Consider the following 26,135-nt stretch of genomic DNA (forward strand, 5'->3'; position numbering starts at 1 on the left):
AGTGGCTGCGGCTGCGCGGGGCGGGCCTTTGCGCGGCTGCCGCAGGCCGGCCGGCTCGGTGGGAGCGGGCAGGATGGCCGGCGTCGCCCTGTATCTGGTCTCTACGCTGGGCGGCTACCTCCTCACCTCGGCACTGCTGCTCAAATGCCCGGGACTGCTGCACCGGCCCAAGCGGCAGCGCTTCCGCTGCCGGCACATCTCCCATCGCGGCGGTGAGACCCGGGGCCCGCGCGGCTCCTGCGGGGGCTGGGTCGTTTCCCGCCGTAACCATGAGGGGCCCGGGGTCACCTCTCGCCTCAAGGGTTGGGGGGCACCGTGAAGGGCAGGGAGGCGAGGGATTACCCCTCTGCCTGGCTTTCCCCTATTCCTCCCCGGCCCGATGGTGGGGGACTCCCCTCAGACCCTTCTCCCCACGGCCCGGTCCTTGCTCTTGTGGGAGTGGGGGGTCAGCCCCTAGCCGTGCTGCCCCTGCAGGGTGCAAGCCGGGCTGTGCCGCAAAGGGCTTGTAATCCCCTAGGCCGACGCGCTGAGTTTGTGTCACGCTGATCTGCCTGTTACCTGGGGCGGGTTGGCTCTGCTAGGCAGCTGATAGCCAGCTGTGTGTGTCTGGCTGCGTGTAACCCAGCGATTTCCATTCGCACTGGGTCTCTCTCTCCCCCCCCTCCAAATCTTCTCCCCAGCACCCCATTTTTATCCCCGCCCCACCGCCTAATTGTCCTTGGTTTCAGGGTTGAACAAATTCTCCAACTCCCGGCAAATCTCACATGGAGCCACCTGGCTTTGCGTGGAATCCACATTTTGGTGGTTTTCTACCCCAAACTCAAACCGGGCCCAGATTCACTATATGTTTTTTCTTTGTGAAAAGTGTGATCTAGTGGTGAGAGCAGGGCATTGGGAGTCAGACTTCTGGGTCCTATTAAAATAATGGAAACATTTCCTAAAACCTAATTTTTACAAAATCTACATTTCTGATTAGTGATTGACCTAAGTAACTTTGCTCCTACTGTTTTCTAGGGTGTTAGTTAGCATATAATCAGCCTATTGATTTACCTCCTCCATAGTTGCACCAATCAGCAGCTTTAAAAGATAATTCTTATTCAATAGGATGGTTATCTGTTAGGCACTTCTATGCAAACAACCTTTACCCAAATGAAGGATAGTGTGTATATGCTGTGTAGTACAACTGGGGCAGTAGTAGTAACCTCAGGATACTGAAACAGCTAGTTCACCATGTAAGACTGATACTGTGAGAAGTGAGTTGGATGTATATATAACATAGTGTTTGCTAAATAAAACTTCTTCAATCTACTGCTTTGGATATATTGTCAGGACCTTACTGTGTTACCACTATGAAATTCAGAAATCAAGATATCTCTTAACCTGTCTGAGTTTCTCTGTACTGAGATGGCTGATCAAACTCTAACCCTTCTATCTCAGTTTACAGCACCTGCATAGAATTCCTCATCCATTATTTGTAGATAATCTTCCATTGGTCTAAATTTTGAAATGGTAAATCTGAAAGATCAGTAACTGAGCCCTGATATTCTATGCTAGAATCCATGCAGGCTGTGCAGATTGAGTTGCAGCCCATTGAGTTGTAAGCCCATTGCTTACCAGTCCCACTCATTGCAAATAGGCATCCACTTTGTTACGTTTTAAATTGATAATGAACTATATTTTCTTGTGGTCATTGGGGGTTTGTACCGAATCGATTATATGTACGAAGTAGAGGGAGGAGAGCCTTCTTATTTCATATATGTTTTTGTAGAATTCTGTCATCATCTAACTCATCCATGGGCTCTGTTCATGACTCTCGTCTGCCCTACATTGATGTTCTCTGAAGTAGAATGTGAAATGAAAATCTCTAGATGTGGCCACTTTGGCTCAGTGCCAAGTATGGCAGGGAAGGAGGTCTTTGCATTTGTTTGGACCTTTGGCTATATAGCTGACATACCAAGTAAGTAAGCAGTACATCACTATGGAGAGGTACCTAAACACATAATATGTCAGAATACATGTAGTAAACCCAGCCTTTGCATTTCAAAGGAAGGAAGATGATTCATTGCAGCAGTTAATTTTCTTGTTTCAGTTCCTCTGTCACAAGTTAGTTCATGAAAATTGTGTTGCAGAACTAGGGCTCCTTTTTCAAAATATTACAAAAGACATTTACAGGGAATTTGACAGGGTGGATTTGATTTAAATCACTAGTCAGGAAGACTTGATTTAATAATGGATTTCTACATAAAAGTGTATTCTTTTTGGTTGCTATAACCTTAATACATATTCTTCACAACTCAGAGATAGATGTAGGTTTCATTTTTAGAAGGCACACACTATACTTTTAGAGAGAGGTAAGGGATTGACTCTGTGTACACAAATTTGCAGAGGGACAATAGGGTTGAGGTCTGTTATTTCTCACCTCTATATATTATTTATTTATTTATGTATTTAAAAACATTTTTGCTGTTAACAAGCATGTTATCTCTGGAGACACAAATCCACAGTTTGAGACCTGCAAAACTAAGCATCTCTGATGGTATTTTCTAGACTGAGCACTGAGTCCCATTGGGTAGATAGAAAGATTAACCTAAATAATATATACAGAAGCCCCTGGAACCCCATAAGATTGGGTCCCTAATCCATGAACTATTGGAACTCATTTACAAAACTTTTCTTAAACATTACATGAATATATTGTCTCATACTATAGAATTAGAATTTATAATCCCTATTCCATGATAAGATATCTTTGAGCTATAACATATCTTAATTAAAACTATCTTTAGATAGGTTTTTCCTTAAAAAGCATTTTATCAAAAAAAAATCTGATTTTAAATAAAAAAAATCTTGTTTTTTTTTAATCATTGATTTTTATCCACCCTGGAATCTGAAAGATGACATGGTAATTCTATAGAAAGGACTTAATTAATCCTCTGGTACTCTCCCAGATTTCCTCCCTACAAATTCAAAAAGTTTTGTCTCAATCATTAACTGTAGCCTTTTATATTTCTGAGATTGGGCACTTAGCCCACGAGAAAATTGTTGATCTGATGAGGAACATAAAAATACAGCAGGTACATTTTAAACATTTTTCGTGGTATTAGCTGTGTAATTTATCATTAATCCTTAATTTCTTATGTAGTATTGAGAAACAAAATGGTTAAATGAGTACTTGAACAATTACCCATATTAGTTAATGAGTGAGATGAATCCTTTAGTTGAAAGACCGTAGGACAAATATTTTTTTCAGAGTTAAATTTCTATTGACTCTGGTAAAGGTAACTTTTTTTTTTTTTTTTTTTTAAACAGTGATTTTTGTCAGAGTTATTAGTGGCTGGAGTCAGTGATTAAACTTATTTTTTTCTGAGAACTACTGGTGCAGAGCACTTGGTAACTGTGTGTCCTAGATGTCACACAGGGCTTTCTTCTCATTAAACTGTACATGCTTGCACTGGGTAATATAACCTGTCAGCGTGGTCTTAAATTTCATTCTTACATTCATGAGATGCACACATTTTTAAATCTTCCTTCTGCTGTCTAAATTCTTGCACCATGTCCTTTACTTTGGCCTTTGAGTACCTTTGTCTTGCTTGCTAACCATATTATAAGGCTTGGCGTATAAATGTGTTTTAAAATGAAATTCAAACAAAATAGATAATACCAGGAGGATCTAGTCAACAGTTGTAATTTTCTATCCATCATGACTTTTCTGTGTAGCCTTCTCCCATGCTTGAAACTTTAGGAGGAATCATCTCCTCAGCTGACATCTGACTCCTGTTTCTGCTGTGGAAAATCCCTGGTCACTTCAGATATGTTGCCAGAGTGCAACTCCCATTTTTCTTGCTGATTTTGTTCATTGCTAATGGGTTTGTTTCATCCCATTCAGACTGTTGTAATATTCTCTTTTCTCACTGCATAACCAGCTGACTTCAGCTGGTAAAACCCCCTATGCTAGGAATCTGGCTAGCAGCAGGCCAGGCAATAAAACTCCAGTTCTAGCTCAGCTACCTCCTTTGGCTGTTGGGTTCTGTGTTCACTCCACTGCCTTTGGAATCTTCAACCAACTTTCTGTTCTGGCTGTTCTTTAAACTATTCTTTCTGCTCCCCAAAAGCACCCACAAGCATGATTGTCTGCTGCCGATCTATTTGTCTCACCACTACCTGTACCATGTGGCTGGCCACACCCATCAATTAAAGCCTGACTTGTGGACTTCCATGCTGCTACTGAAGATTAACTTGATTTTTTGCTTTTGTTTTCTCTTTACATTTTGGGCTTATGGACTGTGTTACTGCAGCGAAGTCAAAGTTTAAGATAGTTTAAGATTCTTGTCCTCATCACTAAGGCCCTGTGTGGCTTTGCCTTATCTAAGGAATTGAGTTAAGCTACATTGATATAAGCCATGTTTCAATTAAATTAAATGTGTCCACACACAATCTTGCTGTAGTATAACTAAATCAGTTTAAAATCATACATTTAAATTAAACTGGTGCAACTTTGAATGTAGGCAAGGCCTTAGACTCCAAATCTCCTTTTATTACTTCTCTTCTGAGCCTGAATTTCATTTACATCTCTTGAATTAGCTCTGTGTAAATATCAAAACAAAATAAGGTGTGAAGTTTTTGAACAACTCTGATACTCAGGTTTAGAAAACCTGACCTGTGAGGAAAGGTTAAAAACCTGGGCATGTTATAGTCTTGAGAAAAGAAGACTGATGGGGAACCTAACAACAGTCTTCAAATATGTTAAGGGCTGTTTTAAAGAGGACTATGATCAGTTCTCCCTGTCCACTGAAGGTAGGAAAAGACATAATTGGCTTTATCTTTATATTTAGATTAGGTATTAGGAGAAACTTTCCAACTCTAAGTTTAGTTACACACTGGAATAGGCTTCAAAGAGAGGTGGAATACCCATCCCTGGAGGTTTTTCAGAACAGATGGATAGAGACACAGTTAGGAAATGAAATAAAAAAATAATCAGTTTGTATCATGCCATCAGTGTCTCATGTTGTGTCAGTCTAACCATAGTACACTTGTTGCCATTCAACCTGTCAGTCTGAGGGTCCTACAGCCTCTGCAGTTAAATTCTGTGAACTAGTGGAAATGAGTGGGGCCTTGTCTAAACACAGAAGCTGCACCAGTTAACTTAAATTGGTGTCATGCAGTTTTTGTATCTGGAGTCTTACATCAGTTTAAAAGTATTTCAGTTTAACTTGCACCTGTAAATTTACCACGCTAAACATACATAAGTTTAAATTGATATGAGTATCCACACACACAGTTGTATGGGTTTCACTAAATCAGAATAAAATATGATCTCTAGTTAAACCATTACAGCTTTGTAGACCAGGTCTCATTATCAATTTGTACCATATTCTTTATCAAGTCTCTCTCCGCCCCCCCACCCCTTTGTCACAGCTAAGAGGTAGCAGATATTTGCATAGGTGCCTTCTCCAACAGACATTGCTTCCAGATACTGTAGCTCTTGTATGTTTCCAGGTTTTTTTTAGTATTTTATGGACTATGAGCCTTGTTTAAAAACAAGTGTATCTACATGCTAGGCTAATTTCAATGGCTTGTTCAACATTAGGGAAGGGTCATCTTAATCTTGCAAATCTCTTTTTAGCTTACTCCTGGCTCAGAGTAAAATAGGTTTGTATATCTGTCCTTATCCCAGCTGAAACTAATATCTTTTTCACTACCCCCATGCCAGGCCTCTCTATCTTGGCAAAAAAATCCTTTTTTATGCTAATTAGGCTTCTATTTATTTTACTCAAATTGATTCAGGAAGTATCCTAAATGTAAAGATACAGGCTTCTATTTTCTAATAATTCCAACTTTTTATCAGATATGAATTTTTGGCAGGTAGAATTAAATTTGTCATAATTCTACAGTAACCTTACTCTGGTCATTCAGTGCCCAGGACTATGTAGCCAAACAGGTCTGTGGACCACCAAATGCTTTGCTGACTGCAGTTTGTGAACCTCTGATGAGGAGTTGTTGCCGAAATTTGTCCACAAAAATAAGTCTTGATTTCTCATTCTGAAGCCATATTCTGTTTTTTGTTTCTTCCCCATGCAATATAAACATGGAACACATTTAGAGCAAAGTTTTTAATGTCTCTAGTGGAAGCTATAGTAGTGAAGAGGAGTATTTTGAACACTGGCTGGGCTGTGTTGTTAGGAAGAGTAGGCTTCAAGAGCATGGTCAGTCCACTCTTTCTTTCACGGTGTTCATTCTCACCCTCTCCCCCTGTCCCTGAAATAGATCTCCTGTGTGTTTTTACTGCTATATCATGGGACCCATTCTCATGAATGAAGATACTTGAGACAAAATTCTCCAGTAGTGGGGTGTTACGCTATTGGCCTGCCATTTCTTGGGGTGATGATGTTTGTTCAACTCAGTTTCTAAAGGATGCACTTTGCATCATCTCTGTCTGGAAGCTGAAATTATCTTCTCTACAGCACATACTTCCCTCATTTGAAAGGGCCTTAGGTTCATCTTAAATCCTGCAGCTGGGCTTTGTGTTAGCATGTTCAATAAGTTTAGCAATGTTTTAGTTAATCGGCAGAATTTGTCAAGAAGTTATATAGAATTCATTATTCTTGACTGATACCAGTCAAAGTTCTCTTGTCTGAAGCAGACTTGTTTTGTGGTTAGTGTCTTATTGTAGATAATTAAGTGTCTGTTTCATTTCATCTGTGCTATTGACATTGCACTTTAATGCAATTTGAAAAATAGTCTGAAGTATGTGGTATTCTAAATGTCTTGTTTGTGATTTTCAGATCATATATAATGAGGATAAAATGCTGTCTAGGGAGTTCTACAAAACAGCCTTCAATTGCTTTTTTTTGATATAGAGTTACAGGTTCAGGGCAGGGCACTATGTCTTGGGAGTAGTAGTCTTTGTGGACCACACATCTGTATTCTGTACTCTGTATTTTGAGTAGTCTGCTCTACTTTATGCCAGTTATGTGGGGACCTCTGGCAAGTTCCCAGTATGGCCCTTTGGGGAAAGTCTGAGTCTCTAATTTATATAATACTCAATAAGAACTTCAGTGCTTTCTGTGTTCAAAGTGCTATACTAACGCTAAGACTTAAAACACTTCTATAAGTATTAGTCTCATTTTACAGATTGGAAAGCTGAGGCACAAAGAGGTGACATGACTTGCCTAAGATGATACAATGAGTCAGTGTCAGGTAGGATTAGAATTCAGGATTCCTGGCTCATTCCTCCAGACCACATTGCCCCATAATATTGACATTTTTACCCATTGAATCATTTACGTTCACTGGTATATTTTTCCTCAGGGTATAGTAAAAATATCTTTTATTAAATTTGTTCTTGATGTTTTCACAGGTGCTGGAGAGAACCTGGAAAACACAATGGCAGCTTTTCGCCAGTAAGTACAAAAGGAACAAATATCTAAAATAGTCTCATTTAATAATTTTGTCTATATATGAGACATTAAAGAATTGTATTTGGCACATAGCAGCTGTTTAAGATACAGTATTCAATTTCTATAATAATACTTTACATTTCTATAACTAACATCTGTCATCCAGGTGCTTTACACACAGTAAGTATCATCCTCATTTACAGATGGGGAAACAGAGGCACAGATGTTGTGACTTCCCCATGAACATATGTTAAGACAGTGGCCGTTGGGAACAGAACCCAGGAGAGCTGATTACTATCTCCCTGCTCGAACTATGGAAACATACTGCATGTTTCTTTAATACTGCCTTTGAAAAGCTACATATTTAGCTGAATGAGACTTGTGTTATGAAGATGGCAGTTAGTACTGACCTCAATGTATTTGAAAATCAGAGTAGCCTGGTGTCAGTTCTTGGCACTGCACTTGGGCCGCCATATGGAGATTCATTGTGTTCTTTCAATAAATTACAAAGCTTTTTGCATTGTTCATGTGTTGCACAGATGTCTCTTGAAGAGATTTACTGCAGAGGGCAAAGGGAGGAGACCAAAGTGGGCTAGGGGAGTCTACTCATGGCATTGTCTGGTGACTTCTGTATTGAAATGAATAGTGTATGGATGAAAGAGGAAATGTCAAACCTGGTGTTTTTTTCCCCTTGGCTTCAAAAATTAAACACAGCAAGTTAGTAAAGTTCTGCATGCATGTCTGTGTGAAAAGCATTCCTGGAACTGAGTCTCTCTCTCTTTTTGGATTAGGTCTCTTATTTTAAGACTTCCATTTATTTTCAAATCTCTTCTTAAAACTCTTCTCTCTCTTCCTCTTGTAACTACAACCTTTAACTTATTCACCATACAGTATCTTTACACAGTTGCTTTCTGTAATTTTTATCATTTGCTGTTACTAGTGAGATATAATTTGAAAGACACTAGTGTATTTCAAATAACAACGCACATCCATATGCTAATGAAGACCCGGGATTGGGATTCAGGAGACTTGGGTTCTGTGTTCAATTCCATGGTGTGGAAACCTGGGGCAAGTCACTCCTTTTGCTTTACCTCAGTTTCCTCTTTGTAAAAGGGGATGATAATCCCTTCTTCACACGAGTGTTGAGGCTTAAGTTAATGTCAGCAGACTGCTTTGAGATAATTGATGGAAGGTTCATTAGAAGTGCATATTATGTTTTTTTCGTACCTGCTATGTACCCGGCTTGTATGAAAGTCTCTTACCTGTGGGTTTTAAACTGAGTTGATATTGGGAAGTCTTTTCTAAAGCCCCTCAAACTACAGCCTTTGAAAATGGTGAATTACCAGGGCTTTGGAGCGGAGCCTGGAGCTGGAGCGCGGAGCAGCTTCGGAGCAGTGGAGCTGCAGGTTTTTGCCTGGAGCAGGAGTGAAGCTGGAGCACAGCTCCAAAGCCCTTACAACAAAGTTCTCAGCAATATTCCAGAAAGAAACAAATCCAACATTCCTCTCAGTCACCTAAGAGTAGAGAGGCAGAAATGTCTTTTTTTAACTTTATTTGTATTTAACAGCCTCATTACAGTTAGTACATTTTCTTCCAGAGTATGCAGCAGTGCCAGTGTTCCTAACCAAACAGCACTATTGAAAAGCACCACAGGGCTTCTAATCTCCATGGCAGCTTAGTATAGTGGGTGGGTGTTTTTTTTTTTTTTTTTAAAAACTACCTCCTATTTTTTCTTCAACTCTGTTAACACACGCACCTCAAAGCAACCTGTTACCAATTCTCTTAAAATCTATGTAGTATATTGTCTTAAATCTGTCATTTTGATGATTTGTGTTAAAACTTTATCTAAAGTTTTCTTAATTTAAATACAACTAGCTGGGGCAAAATTTTGCATGTTTTCTCATCTGCATTTTAGTGTATTTATATATCAGTAATGTGTGTTGCATAATTCTTACCTGGATAACTTGATTTTACTATTTTAAGTTCCTACAATGCTCAGAGGTGTACAGGGTCATGGTTCCTGCCCTAAGGAATATAGTAAGAGTAAAATAGTACTTTGAGGTATTTTTTGTATTCATTACTATCTATCCCTGTCAGATTTACAGTTAATATCAGTTACATTGTAAGCTCTTCAGACCAAGGACCACATTTTTCTTATTTGTAATTTAAAGTGCCCAACATATATATAAACACACACACACACACACACACACACACACACACACACACACACACACACACACACACACACACACACACACATACATATTTTAGGTTTAAAATTATTTCTAAACACAGCGTGATTTAAAAAAAAAATCTTTAAAATTATGTTGGGACCTTGCGTGCAAGATGCTATAAGAATCACAATAGAAATCTTAATTGCATCTAGAATACAAAATGCACCGTAGTACCATGTCTCTGGGATCTTGGCAAGAGTCAGATAAAGAAGCTATCAAGAGATTGACACGTCTTTTCACTGGGTTTTAGTTTCTTCTTCTAAAGCTATATTGTTGATGTGAGAGAGATCATTAGAGAGTTCGCTGGGCTTCAGGAAATAAAAGAGAACTTTGTCAGTCTGGTGTTTATAAACTACAGGCATTGCCAAATGGGAATGCATCTTTAGGTTAGGCCTTCTGTTCTGATATCTGTCACTACTTGGAACAAGTTGGGACTTTATGAAAACAAACAGCTGTATTTTTGTGAGTTTATCCCTAAACCTAAAAAAGTCTTGCTTGTTCGGGGGTTTATCATTAGGTTGTGAATGAGTCTGTTTGACATCTCAGGTACTGAAGTGGTTGTCCAGCAATACCAGAATATTTTGTATTTTTGAGTCGAGGGAATGTCTTGTCTTTTTTAGGGCAATGTGAGTTTGAGAAGTTCCGACTGTGCTGTAGAGCAGCCTCCCATTTCCAGCTGAAACCACTAAGTAGTAAGAAGATAAACCTTCTAGCAGTAGCTACTAGTTACAGGCGGGCAAACACTTAGGATCATTGACAGTAGGAACTGTTGTTTTCCTGCTTCCATTCAGCAATAGCTCTGTGTTTTTAAGCAATACTACCATTTGATAACAAGTTTGGATATTTAATGGTAATATATGATACTGGACTGTCATTCATGAACTTGGCCACTGTCCTGTAATATAGCTAGAAATGCTGTTTTTTCCAGAGACCCAGTCAGCCGAAACCAGGCTGAATATCAGAGTATTCTTGATATTGTATTTTCTTCTCTTCTCGCACTTAATTATTGAGACTGAATGATAGCTAATAGCAGACAGGTTTTAATTTGACACATTCCTGGTTCTTGATCATCATAACAGTTAGGTCAGAAATCATGTTAAGTAGCCTTATGGCAATATGCTACAATGTTTGTTTGTAGTGTTGCGTATATATTATGCTTAAATCATAAAAGGCCAGATTGAAATCAATGAAAAGTCTCCCATTAACTTGAATGAACATTGGATCCGGCCGAAAAATGCTGAAATCAAGCCACACTGGTAAATGTTTTAAGATTCATTGTCAAACAGCTAAGAAAAATATTCTACTGTTTTAACCGAAAGGCTTTCAAACTTTGGCTTGTATTTCTTAACTGTCTGGTGTAACTTAACCTCCTGGGTCTCTTTTATGTTGATAGATGGAGAATTCAGTTTTCATTGGAGACTGGAGCCCAGTTTGAGTTTAATATTTTTAATTTACTTATATCCAGCGGTTTTTTAAAAAGAATACTTCTCTGACTTACCTGCACTGTATTGAGAGTTCATAGAAGTTTTGATACTAGGGTTATGATAATCTAAATAATAGAATGGAAGATATGTGGCAAAGTCCTCTGCACTGCTCTGAAAATCTAAACCTGGATTTTTGTTAGTGATTGTTTTCAATTATTTAATGAGGTGGAGAATGCTTAGATAAGAGGTTTGAATGCTTACTTTATTGACCTCATTTGTCTTTATTAAAAAAGTAATATTTTTTGTGTGTATGTGTAATATGCCAAGCAATGTACTTTCCTTGTCAGTCTTAGGGCTAGTCTACACTGGCAATGTTAAAGCGTGGCCGCGGCAGCGCTTTAACATGCCTTGTGTGGTCGTGGCTCTCCCAGCGCACTAAAAAAACCACCTCAACGAGAGGCGTAGCTCCCAGCGCTGGGAGTGCGGCTCGGCTCCCAGTGCTGGGGCACTGTTTACACTGGCGCTTTACAGCGCTGCAACTTGCTGCGCTTAGAGGGGTGTCTTTTCACATCCCTGAGCGAGAAAGTTGCAGCGCTGTTAATTGCCAGTGTAGACAAGCCCTCACTCACAAAGCAAGAAACAAACAGATTAGAGTCCTTACTGTGTCCAAATCCCTAGTAATTTTAGATCCTTGAAGAGGCATTACATAATGTGTGTACTTGTCACTATTTAACATTTGACTACTTGTTGATGGTGGTAAAATGAGGTCATATCTTCCAAGGAAGTGATATTTACAGCTTTAAAAGTCAGTGATTGACAGTTTTTACAAACTGGTTTCAGAAGCTTAATTTATAAACCTTAATAATATATTGCAAATTATTCCTGACCAATCTGCTCTAATTGATTTTACATGTAGAAATTAGACTCTCAAATCTAATTCTGGATTTTTTTCAGTTTATGTGAAATAAAACTGTAAACATAAACAGATGTATCAAGTTCAACTAACTTAAATTTTATGTTTTATTTTTTTAATTAATACTCATCAGTCTTCTTCATTCTTTCACCTTTCCCGTCACAAACAAAATGTCCATCAACCCTTTCCTCCAGGCACCCACTATAAGAATACAGAGGGAATTTAATCTCCTGGGTTTGTTTAGTCCTTTGCCTCTCAGATGAGACTATCAGATGTGCCAGTTATGGAATTGGTTTTTGTGGTGTGGGCCCCTGTGCACTAGTAATTTGATTGTAGAGTTTGGTGATCTCATAGGTCACCTGGGAATTCTCAGATGGTAACAGCTTTTGTTCAGTACTAACCTGAGCTGTATTTGGGCCAGTATCCAAAAGGTGCAAGGCTGCATCTCCCTTTGCTAATCCCCTGAGCCATCCAGTCCCTGCTAATTTAAATCAGACAAGCTTTTTAAAAAGAAAAGAATCACAGTACTGAAGTGTTCAATATTTCTTTAGCTGTCTCTTGTATGTCATTTAAAGAAATTTTTTTAACACTTAAAAAATCTTTAATTTAAAAGAAAATCCTATGCCATTCAAATAATTTTCATTAAAGAGAGTTTAAATTTATAATTTTCCTAACAGTAAATATGCTGAGGCTAGAAAGTGTCAGATGCCAAAATTACTAAACTGTGACCATGGAGAGTGAAGTACCCTGTCACCCTTAAAGTTTGTCCCTCTTGGTTGAGAGAGATTAGCAAGACTGTGTGTTGAGGCTTAGACAGTACCGGGGGGAAAAATACATGATCTGCACAGAGGCCAGGGAGTCAGGAGCGTCCAAGTTCAAATCCCAGCTTTGACACTGATTTTGACACTGGTCTTGTGCAAGTTGTTAACTTTGCTGTTCCTCAGTTTCAAATGGTATAAATGTAAATAATTTAAAGTCTCTTGGTTTCACCAGGACCAAGTTCACTGGATAAAAGTTTGTGTGTTTATAAATTATTTGTGCATCCCACAAAGTACTTGTGGTTCAAGACTGCTTTCTGGCTTGCTGCAGTGCAGTTAATGTGGGGACAGATATGTTGGAGCTAGACTGTCATCTGACGAAAGACGAACAAGTAGTGGTATCGCATGACGAGAATCTGAAGAGAGCAACTGGAGTTGATGTCAGTATATCTGACCTCAAGTACTCGGTAAGTTTAAGAAAATTAAAAAAAAAAAAAAAAACACCTAATGGTTAAAAAATAGACGACAGATATATATTGCTTTGTTAAGACATTAGGCTAGGGAAGGAAGCAAAGGACACTGCACTTGTGATTTCCAAAGTGTGTGTCTTACATTTGTAGAGTGTCCTTCAATACCTAAGTACTGAGCCATTGTTTTAAAAACACATCTCTTGGAGAACTGTAATTTTTCACTAACATTTTAATAGAATTACCGAAGTCTTAGGCCTGGTCTACACTGGGGGGTGGGGGAAATCGATCTAAGTTACGCAACTTCAGCTACGTGAATAATGTAGCTGAAGTCAATGTACTTAGCTCTACTTACCGCGGTGTCTTCACTGTGCTGAGTCGACGACTGACACTCCCCCGTCGACTCCGCTTCCGCTTCTTGCGCCGGTGGAGTACCGGAGTTGACGGGAGAGCACTCGGTGGTCAATTTATCGCGTCGTCTAGACTAGACGCAATAAATCGACCCCTGCTGGATTGATTGCTGCCCATCGATCCAGCGGGTAATGTAGATGAGCCCATAGATAAAAATTTCAAAATCATTTTTTGGTTTATTCAGTCGCTGCTAGGGTAGCTCTTAGAATATTCATTCTGCTTTGTGTCATTGTGCAAACAACTCACAAAACCATTTCTAATACAGAGGCAAGGAGACCTTATAAATATATACAAAATGTTAGTATCTTTTCAAGATAATAATGTTTATATGATTTGTGGCTTGAAATTTATGTTCCATGTGTTTCAAGAAAAACAATGACTGTGTGTATTTATGCTAATGTTCATTTTTTCTGTTTTTGTTTTTTTTAAGGAACTCCCACCATATTTCTGCAAATTGGATGTCACCTTTCAGAAAGGTAATCTTTTTGTTTCTTTGTAGTTAAACCTATCATTTTAAATTGCAACAGCATTTACAATATTTTTCCATGAATTAACAATAGCATAGTTCTTATTCTGGCAAATGGAATGGAAGATTGTTTGTTTAAATCATCTGCCTTGATTTAAAAAAAAATTGATATATTCCACATCAGTGGGTAGTGATTTAATTTAAGATGTTTACTCGGCAAGAGAGATTTTCCTGTTCAGTTACTTGCATGCAATAGGTACATCCACTTTCCAATTCCCCTGCGATTTCTTTTAAGATTGTTGATTCATGGTCCCTGATATGGGAGAGGGGGAGGGAGAAAAATGGTTTTTCTCTTTCCAACTCATGGCATTTGGCTAGTGTGTTATCTGCTTGTGACTTCAAGAGACTTTTTGGATCTACTACACTGTTCTGGTAGAGACTTCTGCAATATGCTGGCTGACACAAATGCATTTTTAGCAGAAGGAATGGAGAGAGTGAGTTGCTCTGTTAATGGATTTAAGAGAAGCACCGATATAGCTGTGAGAGGAGGAAAGCATATCAAATGGTGAACATATTTCTCCTAAAAACAAGGTGCTGATTCTCAGGCTGCTACTTAAATAGATCATGTTCACCATGTTGACAAAATCAAATTAAGAGTAATTCCCCCACCTCAAAACCTCTGAAGACTTTATCAAATGGGCTAAATTGAAGGACTTAGTACCTGTATTTAGTATTAATGGTCCTCAACATTGTTTCAAATATGCCTAAGGTTATTCAAGATTTCCATCGAGAATCTTAAAGCATTTCAAAAACACTAAGTGAGGCTTCACAATCATCCTATTTCCCAAATGAGGAAATAAGGGTACAAAGGTCAACTGACTTGCCCAAGGTAACATAGCATCTGTGGGACTGAAACCTGGATTTCCTGGCTCCTGTTCCCTTCTCCAACCACTAGATAATGCTTCCCCAGTAAATATAAGTTTAAGAAGAGAATACACTTTCTTAACTAGATGATACCTATCTATTCTTCTTTCTATCAATACCGCCTTCTGTTTATCATTATCTGTTAACCATTAAATTTAGCAGGTTGGAGCTGTTGGAAGTCGAGGGTACGTTGGCCATGACCATTAACTTAGGATTTGAACAGGGTGGGCATTGAAATGTTGATGATGATGATCATTATTTTTTGTTCTAAGTTGTTTTGAATTCCATGTGTTGGAGTTCTGCTAATTGACAGCCAATTCATAGTAGCTTTGGGATAGGATGTGTCATCCAAACCACACTCTGGCATCATGGCAGGGTTGGTGTGAACTGTATGTAAACCATTCTTGATAGAGGAGGAGAATGGAGGGTGGGAGTTCTATTCTAATTTTTAATATCTTGGATCAAAGAAAGCATTGTAGTGCAAGGGATTCCCCATTGCCCCTCCTACAAGAACAGGGTGCCTGTTGGGGAAGTCTCCCCGATCCCCGTGCACATAGGTAGTTTGAGGAGCAGCTTCCAGAGGTAAGACGTAGGTATAGTAGACACTGATTCTAGCAATAAGAACTGATGTCATAGTCACTATCATGCTACTACACAATTGGACAGCAAAATACAAAAATGCATTCTAGTTCTAGTTAATAAAAATGTTTCTCATTCAGTGACCTTAAATGTGAAATTTAAAATGGTCTCTTACCATTACTGGGCAGAATAGCACTTCAACTCATCATCCTGTGATACAAAACTCTGCTACACCATTTTCATGGGATGGATTTTTATATTTGCCATTTGCCACCTGATGAGTTCACATATCTAGATTAAAAATTAGAACTAAATGTGTATATGCTTTCCAGATTCCTATACAAGTATGCTGATCCAAGAGGGTTTATTTTGTTCCCCCAAGTATGAGCATCTGAGGGTAGCTTATTGCACTGTATGCTGGACCATAGGATTGGCCTTGATAACAATTTTGATTCCCCTAGATAGTTGCAGGTTTTTTTTTCTCATTACAAGGAGTATGCTGGCTTTTCAGAACTATTTTTCTTTTAGGTCCTTGATCAAAATGTTGAGTGCTCTATAGATTTGCTTTTATCTGCAAAATATTGAGAGGCAAATCACAGCAGTGACACAACTCCATTTGCTTTCCCAGAATGCCACTGTGAGGGTGAAGACAATCGCATTCCACTGCTGAAGGAGGTGTTTGAGGCATTTCCAAATATTCCAGTCAACATTGACATCAAAGTGAACAACAATGTGCTGATTAAAAAGGTGCACCACACAGTACCTGCTGCCCAAAACTAGCACCTTGAGTTGCATTGGAATAAAATTGTGCAAAGGTCACATCTTATCTGTACTTGGATAAGAGACGACAGGAAGTAGAACTGATGATTCAGTAGAAGGTGGTGGTCTTCTTTGAGTACTTGTTCATGTCAATTCCAATTAGGGGTGTGCATGCCGCATGCACAGTCGTCGGAAAGTTATCCCTGAGCAGCTCACGTTGGGTCGGCTATGGATCCCCCTGGAGTGGCGCCTTCATGGTGCTCAATATATGACCCTGCTTACCCAGCCCCTCCTCAGTTTCTTCTTACTACCAGTGATGGTCGTTGGAACTGCGATCGCTTGCCTAGCAAGTGCTTCCCTTAGCGTTCTTTCATATAGTTAGTTTAGCCTAGTTTATTTGTGGTTAGTCCTGGTTGTTAGTAAATATAGTGAGGTTTGAGAGCGGGGTTTAAACCATGCGGAACCTGCAGCAAGCCTATGCCAATGAGCGACCTCCACGACTCGTGTCTGAAGTGTCTAAGGGAAGTGGACCAGACAGAAAGGTGCAAGATCTGCAGGGCTTTCCAACCAGAGCTAAAGGAGCGAGATTTCTGATTGAAGCAGTTGCTCATGGAATCTGCCCTTCATCCACAGTCTGCTGTGGACTGCCAAGACCCCGTCCCTCTTCAGGGACCCTTTTCATGAGCAACTCCTTTTCCAGGAGGTGCAGGCGCCCCTCGCAGCAGGGGCAGTGGAGGAGGTTCTTCAAGAACTATGGCGCAAGGGATTCTATTCCTGTTATTTCCTAATCCCCAAAGCCAAGGGGAGGGGTCTCAGACCCATCCTAGACCTGCAAGGACTCAACAAATTCATGATAAAGTTGAAGTTCTGCATGGTCTCCCTAAGTACAATTATCCCTTCTCTGGATCCGGGAGACTGGTACGCCACTCTTGACATGAAAGATGTGTACTTTCACATAGCTATTCGACCTGCACACAGATGATTTCTACAGTTTGTGGTTGACCAAAAACTTTATCAGTTCATGGTCCTCCTCTTCGGTTTGTCGGTCGTAGCAGCCTTCCTCCGGAGAAGGCAGGTGCAGGTATATTCCTACCTCGACGACTGCCTACTACGGGGGGGCTCCAGGGAGCAGGTAGAGTCTCAAGTCTGATTAGTCAGATCCACTTTCAAGAGACTGGGACTCCTCCTCAATGTGAACAAGTCAACTTTATCACCGACCCAAAGAATAGAATTAATCGGGGAGGTGCTGAACTCGGTACAGGCAAGGGCGTTCCTTCCAGAGACTCGATTCCAAGCCATAACAGACATTATTCAAAACCTCAGGCGGTACCCGACCACTACAGCAAGAGGATGCCCGAGTCTCCTTGGTCACGTGGCAGCCTGCGCTTACGTGGTCCGCCATGCCAGACTGAAGCTCAGGCCACTCCAGGCCTGGCTCGATTCGGCCTACCGCCTGGTGCATGCCATCCTGGACTCAGTGGTCACGGTACCAGAGCAAGTACTCGAGTCCCTCCAGTGGTGGCTCGACCCTCAGACAGTGTGTGAAGGAGTCCCATTCAACAGCCCCCAGCCCTCCTTGTCCCTGGTAACGGGTGTGCTCTGGGTTGGAGTGTGCATTTGGGAGATCTCCAAACACAGGGTCTATGGTCCCAGGACAAGCTCCCCCTTCATATCAATATCAAGGCACTCAGAGCAGTACAGTTATCATGCCAAACTGTTCAGGCCTGACTACGAGGTCAGTGCTTGGCAGTGATGACGGACAACACCACTGCCATGTTTTACATCAACAAGCAGGGTGGAGCCCGTTCCTCCCCCTATGCCGAGAAGCCTTCCAGCTATGGGAGTTGTCTATAGCCCACTCCATTCACCTGGAGGCATACTATCTCTCAGGAGTTCAGAACAAACTAGCAGATCACCTCAGCAGATCGTTCTGCAATCACGAGTGGTCCGTCCGTCCGGACGTCATACACTCCATCTTCCAAAGGTGAGGGTTTCCCCAGGTTGACCTTTTCACCACCAGGAGCAACAGGAAGTGTCCAATGTTCTGCTCCTATCAGAAGCACAGTCCTGGCTCGATCACGGACACGTTTCTGCTTCCCTGGGGAGGCTGCCTGCGGTATGTCTTTCCCCCAATCCCTCTTGTGCACAAGTACTTCTCAAGGTCCACAGGGACAGAGCGGAAGTAAATCTGGTGGCCCTAGTGTGACCCCGACAACACTGGTACACCACGCTCCAGTCAAGTTACCACTGCACTCCGATCTGATCACTCAGGACCATGGTCGCCTTCATCACCCAGACCTCCAATCCCTCCATCTCACGACCTGGAAGCTTCATGGTTAAACCCCATGGAGCTTCTGTGGTCAGAACCAGTAAGGGAGGTCCTACTTGGCAGTAGGAAACCATCTATTAGGGCCACATATCTAGCTAAGTGGAAAAGGTTCACTTGCTGGTGTGCCCAGCAACATATACAGGGGTCTATACCACTCATTCTAGAGTACCTTCTGTACCTGAAATAACACATACTGGCAGCGTCATCCATCAAGTTACATCTTGCTGCTATCTCAGCCTTTCACCTGGGAGCATCTGGTAGCTCCGCATTTGCTAACCCCAGGGTAGGCCATTTCCTCAAGGGTCTGGTACGCCTACATCCTCAGAGTAGGCAACCTGTCCCGGCTTGGGACCTCAATCTGGTTCTCTCCAAATTAATGGGGTCCACTTTTGAACTGTTAGTGACTTGCTACCTTCTCTATTGTGGAAGGTAGCCTTCCCGGTCGCCATCACATCAGCCAGGAGGGTGTCAGAGCTAAAGGTCCTTACCTCCGATCCACCCTATGTGGTCTTCCACAAGGATAAGGTGCAACTCGGGCCTCACGCAGCTTTTCTTCCCAATGTAGTGTCACACTTCCATACTAGCCAAGACATTTTTCTACCTGTCTTCTATCCTAAGCCTCATGCCAGTAGTCGAGAGCAGAGGTTACATTCATTGGATGTTCAACGGGCACTAGCATTCTGCATCAAGCACACTAAGCCGTTCAGGAAGTCGAACCAGCTGTTTGTAGGGGGTAGCAGACCGGATGAAAGGACACTTGGTCTCGTCTCAAAAAATATCTTCCTGGATCACGTCCTGCATCCGCACGTGCTATGAGCTGGCCAAAGTGCCAGCCCTGGCACTTACGGCATATTCCACGAGGGCACAGGCCTCATCAGCGGTGTTCCTGGCCCAGGTCCCGATACATGAAACTTGCAGTGCAGCAACGTGGTCCTTGGTACATACATTCACCTCTCATGCTATTACCCCGCACACCAGAGATGATGCAGCATTCGGTAGAGAGGTGCTCCAATCAGCAGTTCCTTAACTCTGACCCCACGTCCGGGGTGGAGCTTGGGAGTCACCTAATTGGAATTGACATGAACATGTGTACTGTATGCTAGCACTTAACAGAAGAGAGAAACCCCTGATATGGCTGGCTGGTAAAGCCCGCCTGGTTTTTCAACAGCATACATGCTCCACCAGGGTACCTTCACCAAGAGTCTTTATTATTTCTTGCCTTATGCTCCATGTATAACACAATGTAGCAGCAGATAGAAGGGGCCTCCCTCCTGCTGCCTGGCTCAGCCTTTTATACTGCTTGCTTTTTTCTCTGAGCTATCTAGCTCATGAGCTAATTACTTCATTAGCTCATCAGACTCCCTACAGGTGCAAGTGATCTCCATTAACCTTTCAAACCCAATCACATTACCTAACTCCCTCCTACTTTAACTACACCCAGTGCCCCTACTTGTCCTAAGTGACCAGGATGCTGGTTCCCAAAAGGGGCTCTATTTATAGCCACTAACACCACCATGTCTCAGTATTTATCTCTTGTCCTGAAATGCTGTGCTGAACAGCTGCTGCATCGCGTCCTAGAAGTGGCTGTGTTAAAGTGGTGGGAGAGAGTATGAAGAGCTGTCTTTTTCTGAAGGAACTCTTTGTTATAATAAATTGCAGTATATTGAGCTCCCAATGAATAATTCTGCAAGTGATGTAGAATAAACGTATCTCAAATGGGTGGTATCGGTGAATAAATGTCAGGATTCTGCTTTTTGATTACTGATCGCAGGTTTCAGAGTTGGTGAGCCAGTACAAACGAGAACATTTGACAGTGTGGGGCAATGTCAATTATGAGATTGTGGAGAAGTGTCATAAAGAGGTAAGCACCAAGAAATAACTATGCCCTAGTTAAGGATCAGTCTCTCCACCCAGTCTATCTGTTACTGTGTGGTGATTGATACAGTATTTTTCTGTAAATGCTGAGTATTTAGCCATTTACCCAGGTTTTTCACCTGTGGTCAGAACTGTGGTACCAATATGGTATTAACTCTTCCATACATTAAAATATAAATTAAATAAAATATTGACACTTCCTTTTTTGTCCTAACTTTTTTAAATGACTTATGTTAATTTTTATACATATGAATGTATTTAATTGATGCTTGAGAGTGAGACCCACACGTTCTTCTTCCACATCTTTCTCTGACCTCTTTCCTGGCTTCCGCTGTCTTTCCCCATCAAGTTGAATATTCTCCTCCCCGCTTTCAAGTCTCTCTACTCCTCCATCTCTTCCCACTCCCCATCCTACTCTTACAATCCTACTGAAGTTCTCTCCTGATTCCACGCTGTCCTATTACACGCTTTAATTTGTGCTGCTAGTCTCACCAATGGCCTTCCAGCTGAGGGGAACCAAGGGCACTTCCTCTCCTTCACAGGTTTCCTGAAAACTCACTTGCTGTGTGAAAAAACATTCAAGTAATAAAGCCTACCCACAACTGTCTCTGTGCTGTTCTGTTCTGGATTGTAATGTCCTGGGTATTATGCCTTTAGGCTGTAAGATGTTTGTGAGAGGGACTCTTAGGCTTGATCTACACAGTCTTTACACCAATTTAACTACTTTGTTGGCGGTATAATTTTTCTACTGAAAGTAGTTCAATTTGGACAACACCCCTAGTGTGGGTGCAGTTAGGGTTTGTCTGTACAAACAGTGCCTGGCAAGCTGGGGTGTTAATCTACATTGTGCTAGCCTGCTGTGCACTAACTATCCATGTGAACCCTGATGATTGCCAAAAGTTCTCTAGTGTGCTTTAATCTACTCCTATTTCAAAGCTCATAGTGCATACAGAACCCACAGTGTGCGGCAGCAGGGTCCACAGTGACACTTAGTGTGCAGCAAGCTACTGTGGATTTGATTTACACCCCAGCGTGCCAAGCACTCTGTTTTCATACAGACCGTCCCTTATACTGGTGTAAAGGTGACTTATGCCGATACAGCTTATTCCTCTTCCTGTACAGGAATAAGCTATACCAGTTACAAGCACCTTTAATACTGGTATGATTGTGTCTGCAATAGGAGAGTTGTACCACTTTATAGTTAAAGCAGTACAACTTTTGTGTGTAGATACCCCCTGGCTTGTTTGGTTTTTTAAGCAAGATTTACACACTGCACAGTAGTATTGCATACATCTGTGATATGGGATTAATAATACTGGAGGAAAACAAAATTGGTGGGGTGGGAAGAGAAATCAATCTATGGAGTGGATTGTGGGGAAGGAGTAAGGACTATTACCTTTCTCACTTCTGCCCTCTGAATCCTGCTGTCTCTTCTGTTCCTCAGAGTCTTTTATTTTCTGAATGTCTTTGTTTCCCAGTCACAGCTGAGCCGGATTTGCAAGAATGGCAGCTGGTTTCTCTTGTCCGAAGCCCTCTTCCCCAGGCTGGTGACTGCCTTGGAGCCAGTCAGAACCACACTCAGTAGGCACCCAGTGGTGCCTGGATTTCTCCCCTTTGGTTTTCTGGGAGGGTGCTCAGCTCATCCGTGCTCTGAAGCCGAACAGCGCCCCTTTGTGCATGCGCAGCTCCTATGGTAATGGAAATAGGAGAGACAGGAAGTGCTTAGTGCCAGAATGTCGTCCTGGTTTTCCCCAGAATTTTATCAGATTACAGAAGCAGGGAATGGAGACCACAGGCAATGGCTGGCTCTTTTGCGGCAGCTACTGCCTCTTCCAATTGCTTGGAACTTTAGCTGGGACTACACAAATCAGGGGCAGACCCAGCAACAGTTGGCAACTCTGCTAGATGTTTTATGTCTTTAAGCACAAATGCTAAACTTTACAACACATTGATTCACTGAAAATTGTTTTGATACAAAAGTTTCAGCAACCTGATAAATAACTTGCATTATTTTTCTATGTGTTTTTACAGAACGCTGATATTCCTATCCTTTTCTGTTTGAAACGTGTCCTGCTTCTTGTTGGCTTGTTTTACACTGGTCTGCTGCCATTCATTCCCATCAGGGAGGAATTCTTAGAAATTCCTATGCCCTCAATCATCCTGAAGTAAGTGATTTACACACTCATCAGGCTGTCATTCCAGTGAAATAACAGCAAGGCAATAAAATGTCCGTGCAGTCTTGGACACTGATCTAGTTACATTTCTCCAGCTATGTAGGGTCAATTTGGGGCAATACTTGTATGGGAGACTTCCAAGGAAATCTGAATGCTAAAATAAGTGGTGTTAGTGATCTAGTATGTGGCACTGTTCCCTTTAGTCAGTATTTAATTAGTGCATTTAAACATCCAAAGATTCCATCCCATGTCTAGCAAGCGTAGAGGGTTTGACTTCAGTGTCCAGGCCTGTTTGGGTAATTGATTTCAGGTATGCTTCCCCTGTTGTCCTAAATGTTTGTGTAGTGTTGCTGCGTGCTATTAAAACTAAGAGGTGTCTGCCTTTCAGAGGTGAGAGAAATAATTACTATATTTAATTATTGGGTAAAGTGCTTTTGGTAAAAGGCACCGTATGAATGTAAGATAATATCTGTGGTCAGAGAGAGCATTTCTTCCAAAACAGATGAAGATTCATGTATTCTCTGATGTGTCTTTTGTGTGTGTATGTCTAAGCAAAAGTCTTGCTAAATTTCTATTCTTTAGTTAAGAAACGTCTACTTGACATCCTTGAATTTTTTTAGTGGTTAGCGGTGGGATGTGTTTGTTTAACTATGTGCACCCAGCACATTTCCTGTTTACAGCAGTGTCCCTAACCTATCATCCCACAGAGAAAAGCAGCTCTTTGCAGACACCACTTATGCTGAGGTTAGCTAAAGAGCACTATCTAGCATTTATATAGTGATACATTCTTCAGTGCTGCAAAAAGGAATTATTCTGACACCATCTACCTACCTTTTATCAGATGTGGAAACTGACACAGGGATGAAGTGAGCCAATGAAGGCCAGAAAGCATGATATTATCAGAGCTTGTTTTATATCTCAGGATCTCTTGATTTCTCATTCCTTTGCCCAAACCATTAGTTGAAATTGCCTCTAGGTCTCCATCTCTCCTGCCTTCCACCTAAAGTTACTCATTTCTCCTATGTGGCACAATCCAAGTCATTGGTCTCAGAGCCAGGGGAAGATTCTTCTTCCCATACTCTTGTGGGTGATAGAGAAACTGCTTTTGAAGTCACAAGACTGATCCAGCACACTTCCTTTGCTTGAACATAGTCTGAAATGGCACTTTTCTGTGCTGAGGTAAATTTAAGTTCCTTTTTCTTTTCTTAGGCTGAAAGAACCAGAGAAGACGACGAGAAGCCAAAAATTTGTTATCTGGCTTGCTGATACGTAAGACTTTAATATTTCCCTGGTGCACTTCGCTTTCTATATACATTGTGATTATTGCCTCAAGTGACTAGGACAGAGTTACTATTGTGAAATTAACCATATTTGGTATATTGTCAAATTCTGGTATCTTGTATGTTTGAGGTAATGCCAGTATGCATCTCCTGCAGCACATGGGGGAATATCTTTTGTAGATTTATATTTCATATTACATGTACATTTATACAGTGAAATATGCATGAAAGAGCACTGCCACTCGGCAGATTATCTCGCTTATACCCATAACCCAAGGAAAGATCTCTGATAGGCAATCTGGTCAATCTGGTCACTTAAGAAAAGTTTCATGTCTATTAGCATCAAGGATGAAGTTCTTCTTGAGGCTAAAGAGGATTCTATGGGTATAAATCAGATAAGAATCCTGCCTAATGGTGGCGCTCCTTAATTCATATTTCACTGATGTTGATGTAGAGTGGTGCTGCTATAAAGTATAAAGACCCTTATTTTTTTTATTTTATTTTTTTAAAGGATGCCTACTTGGAGTTGAGCTTGTTTATGGAGAGAAGAGTTAATGAATCACAAAAATACACTGCTAATGCAAATAGTTTGGAATGCTGTTTGCTGTGCTTCCTAGTTGTAGCTAGGTTGGAAGTTTTCATTACTTAGGCTTTTAGGCAGAGTTCCTCATTGGAAGTCCATGAAACTGTGTGACATGGAACAGTTGCCACAGAACATACAGATGTTGAGAATTCGCCATGATCTAAGATGCCTAGCATGCTTTGGGTCCTGTAAAAATAATATTTTTTTCTCCCTGCTGCAGATTGTTAATGAGGAAAGCGTTGTTTGATCACCTCACTGCTCGAGGCATTCAGGTACAGTGTGATAAAACTAGAAGTCAAGCTGTTTCATAGTTACATGGCATTTTGTTAATATTCTTAAAAGTTGGACTCCATCTTCCCACTACCACTCCCCTTGTTCCTAAAAGTAGGCCTGAAGATAGGAACTGAAGGCAGTTAGAACTTAGACCAGCCAGATCTTCCTAATAACTGAAGGGGTTCTCGGTGTGTACAATTTTACTGTAGGCATCATCTTTATTCAAATCCTTACGGTATTTATAAAAGTTGCAGTGGATTAAGTGAAGCCTTGCATCTGATTACTAATTAATATTTGTAGTTTACTTTTCACTACCTACTTGTTTGACATTTTAATATGAAAAGGCTTTTAACAGATTTCCAGATGAAATTACTTTCTAATAAGGCTCCATGCAGGGAGTGGAGGTGGGGCAAGAGTATCTTCCCTCAAAGTATTTATTTAAAGGGACTTTATCAAAATAAAAGCATTTTAAATAAATTCCTTACTTTGTTACTAATAACACTAGAGATTATCCAAATTGAACAGAGTTTTCAAATCGAACTAGTTTTTCACCACTGGTGTGTACTTTTTGTACCTTGTTTATCACAGGCAGGCAAGCTAGATTATTAAATACTATTCTGTTTGTAGTCAGATTTATAGGTTTCATGTTCTATTCTATAGTCGCTTTCTGTTTCTCAGACACTAACACATGCACTGTAAAGAAATATTTAGATGCTTGGGAAAAGCCCTTTTAACTGAAAACCCTTTTTTTTATTTTATTAAAACGTCTTTTCATATTTAATTTTTTTAAACCTCTACAAACCTACTAAACGACTTGTCCCTTATTAGCTTTGCATTAGCTAATACTGGTTTTGCTAATTGGGAACGTCTGAACAGAGAGACGCACGTTCTTCTATAGACCATTAGAGGTTGAAGTTTGTCATTTGTCATTAGAGAACTTCTTTTCCTAGATTTGCAATCAAGTACCTGTTTTTATGTATGATGTTGACGTCATGATTATGTGAGCATCTTGGATATACCTGGCTTCCCCTTTCACTAATATGAAACTATTTAGATCATAATTTTCCTTATTTAATTTTTGTGCACATTTTCTTTTAATTTTAGTGACTTCCTAGATGATCTGTCCATTCTGTACTTTTGTCTTTAGGTGTATATTTGGGTACTGAATGAAGAACAAGAATATAAGAGAGCATTTGATTTGGGAGCAACTGGAGTGATGACAGACTATCCAACAAAGCTCAAGGAGTTTTTACACAATTATTCAGCATAAACGGGGGGGGGGGGGG

At 40.8% G+C, this 26,135-nt stretch overlaps 1 protein-coding gene across 1 annotated transcript; it reads left to right on the top strand.

The window, feature by feature from the left end:
• The first annotated feature begins 49 nt into the window (after window positions 1–49).
• Window positions 50–26,135, top strand: GDPD1 (glycerophosphodiester phosphodiesterase domain containing 1). The gene is made up of 10 exons (XM_065418359.1): window positions 50–212; window positions 7,358–7,400; window positions 13,061–13,196; window positions 14,038–14,083; window positions 16,205–16,323; window positions 20,436–20,525; window positions 22,571–22,704; window positions 23,923–23,982; window positions 24,797–24,848; window positions 25,997–26,135. Exons 1-10 carry the CDS (start codon window positions 74–76, stop codon window positions 26,117–26,119), a joined length of 942 nt encoding a protein of 313 aa, XP_065274431.1. The 5' UTR covers window positions 50–73; the 3' UTR covers window positions 26,120–26,135.

Source organism: Emys orbicularis, chromosome 17 (genome assembly GCF_028017835.1).
Source record: "Emys orbicularis isolate rEmyOrb1 chromosome 17, rEmyOrb1.hap1, whole genome shotgun sequence".
NCBI classification, from domain to species: Eukaryota; Metazoa; Chordata; order Testudines; family Emydidae; genus Emys; species Emys orbicularis.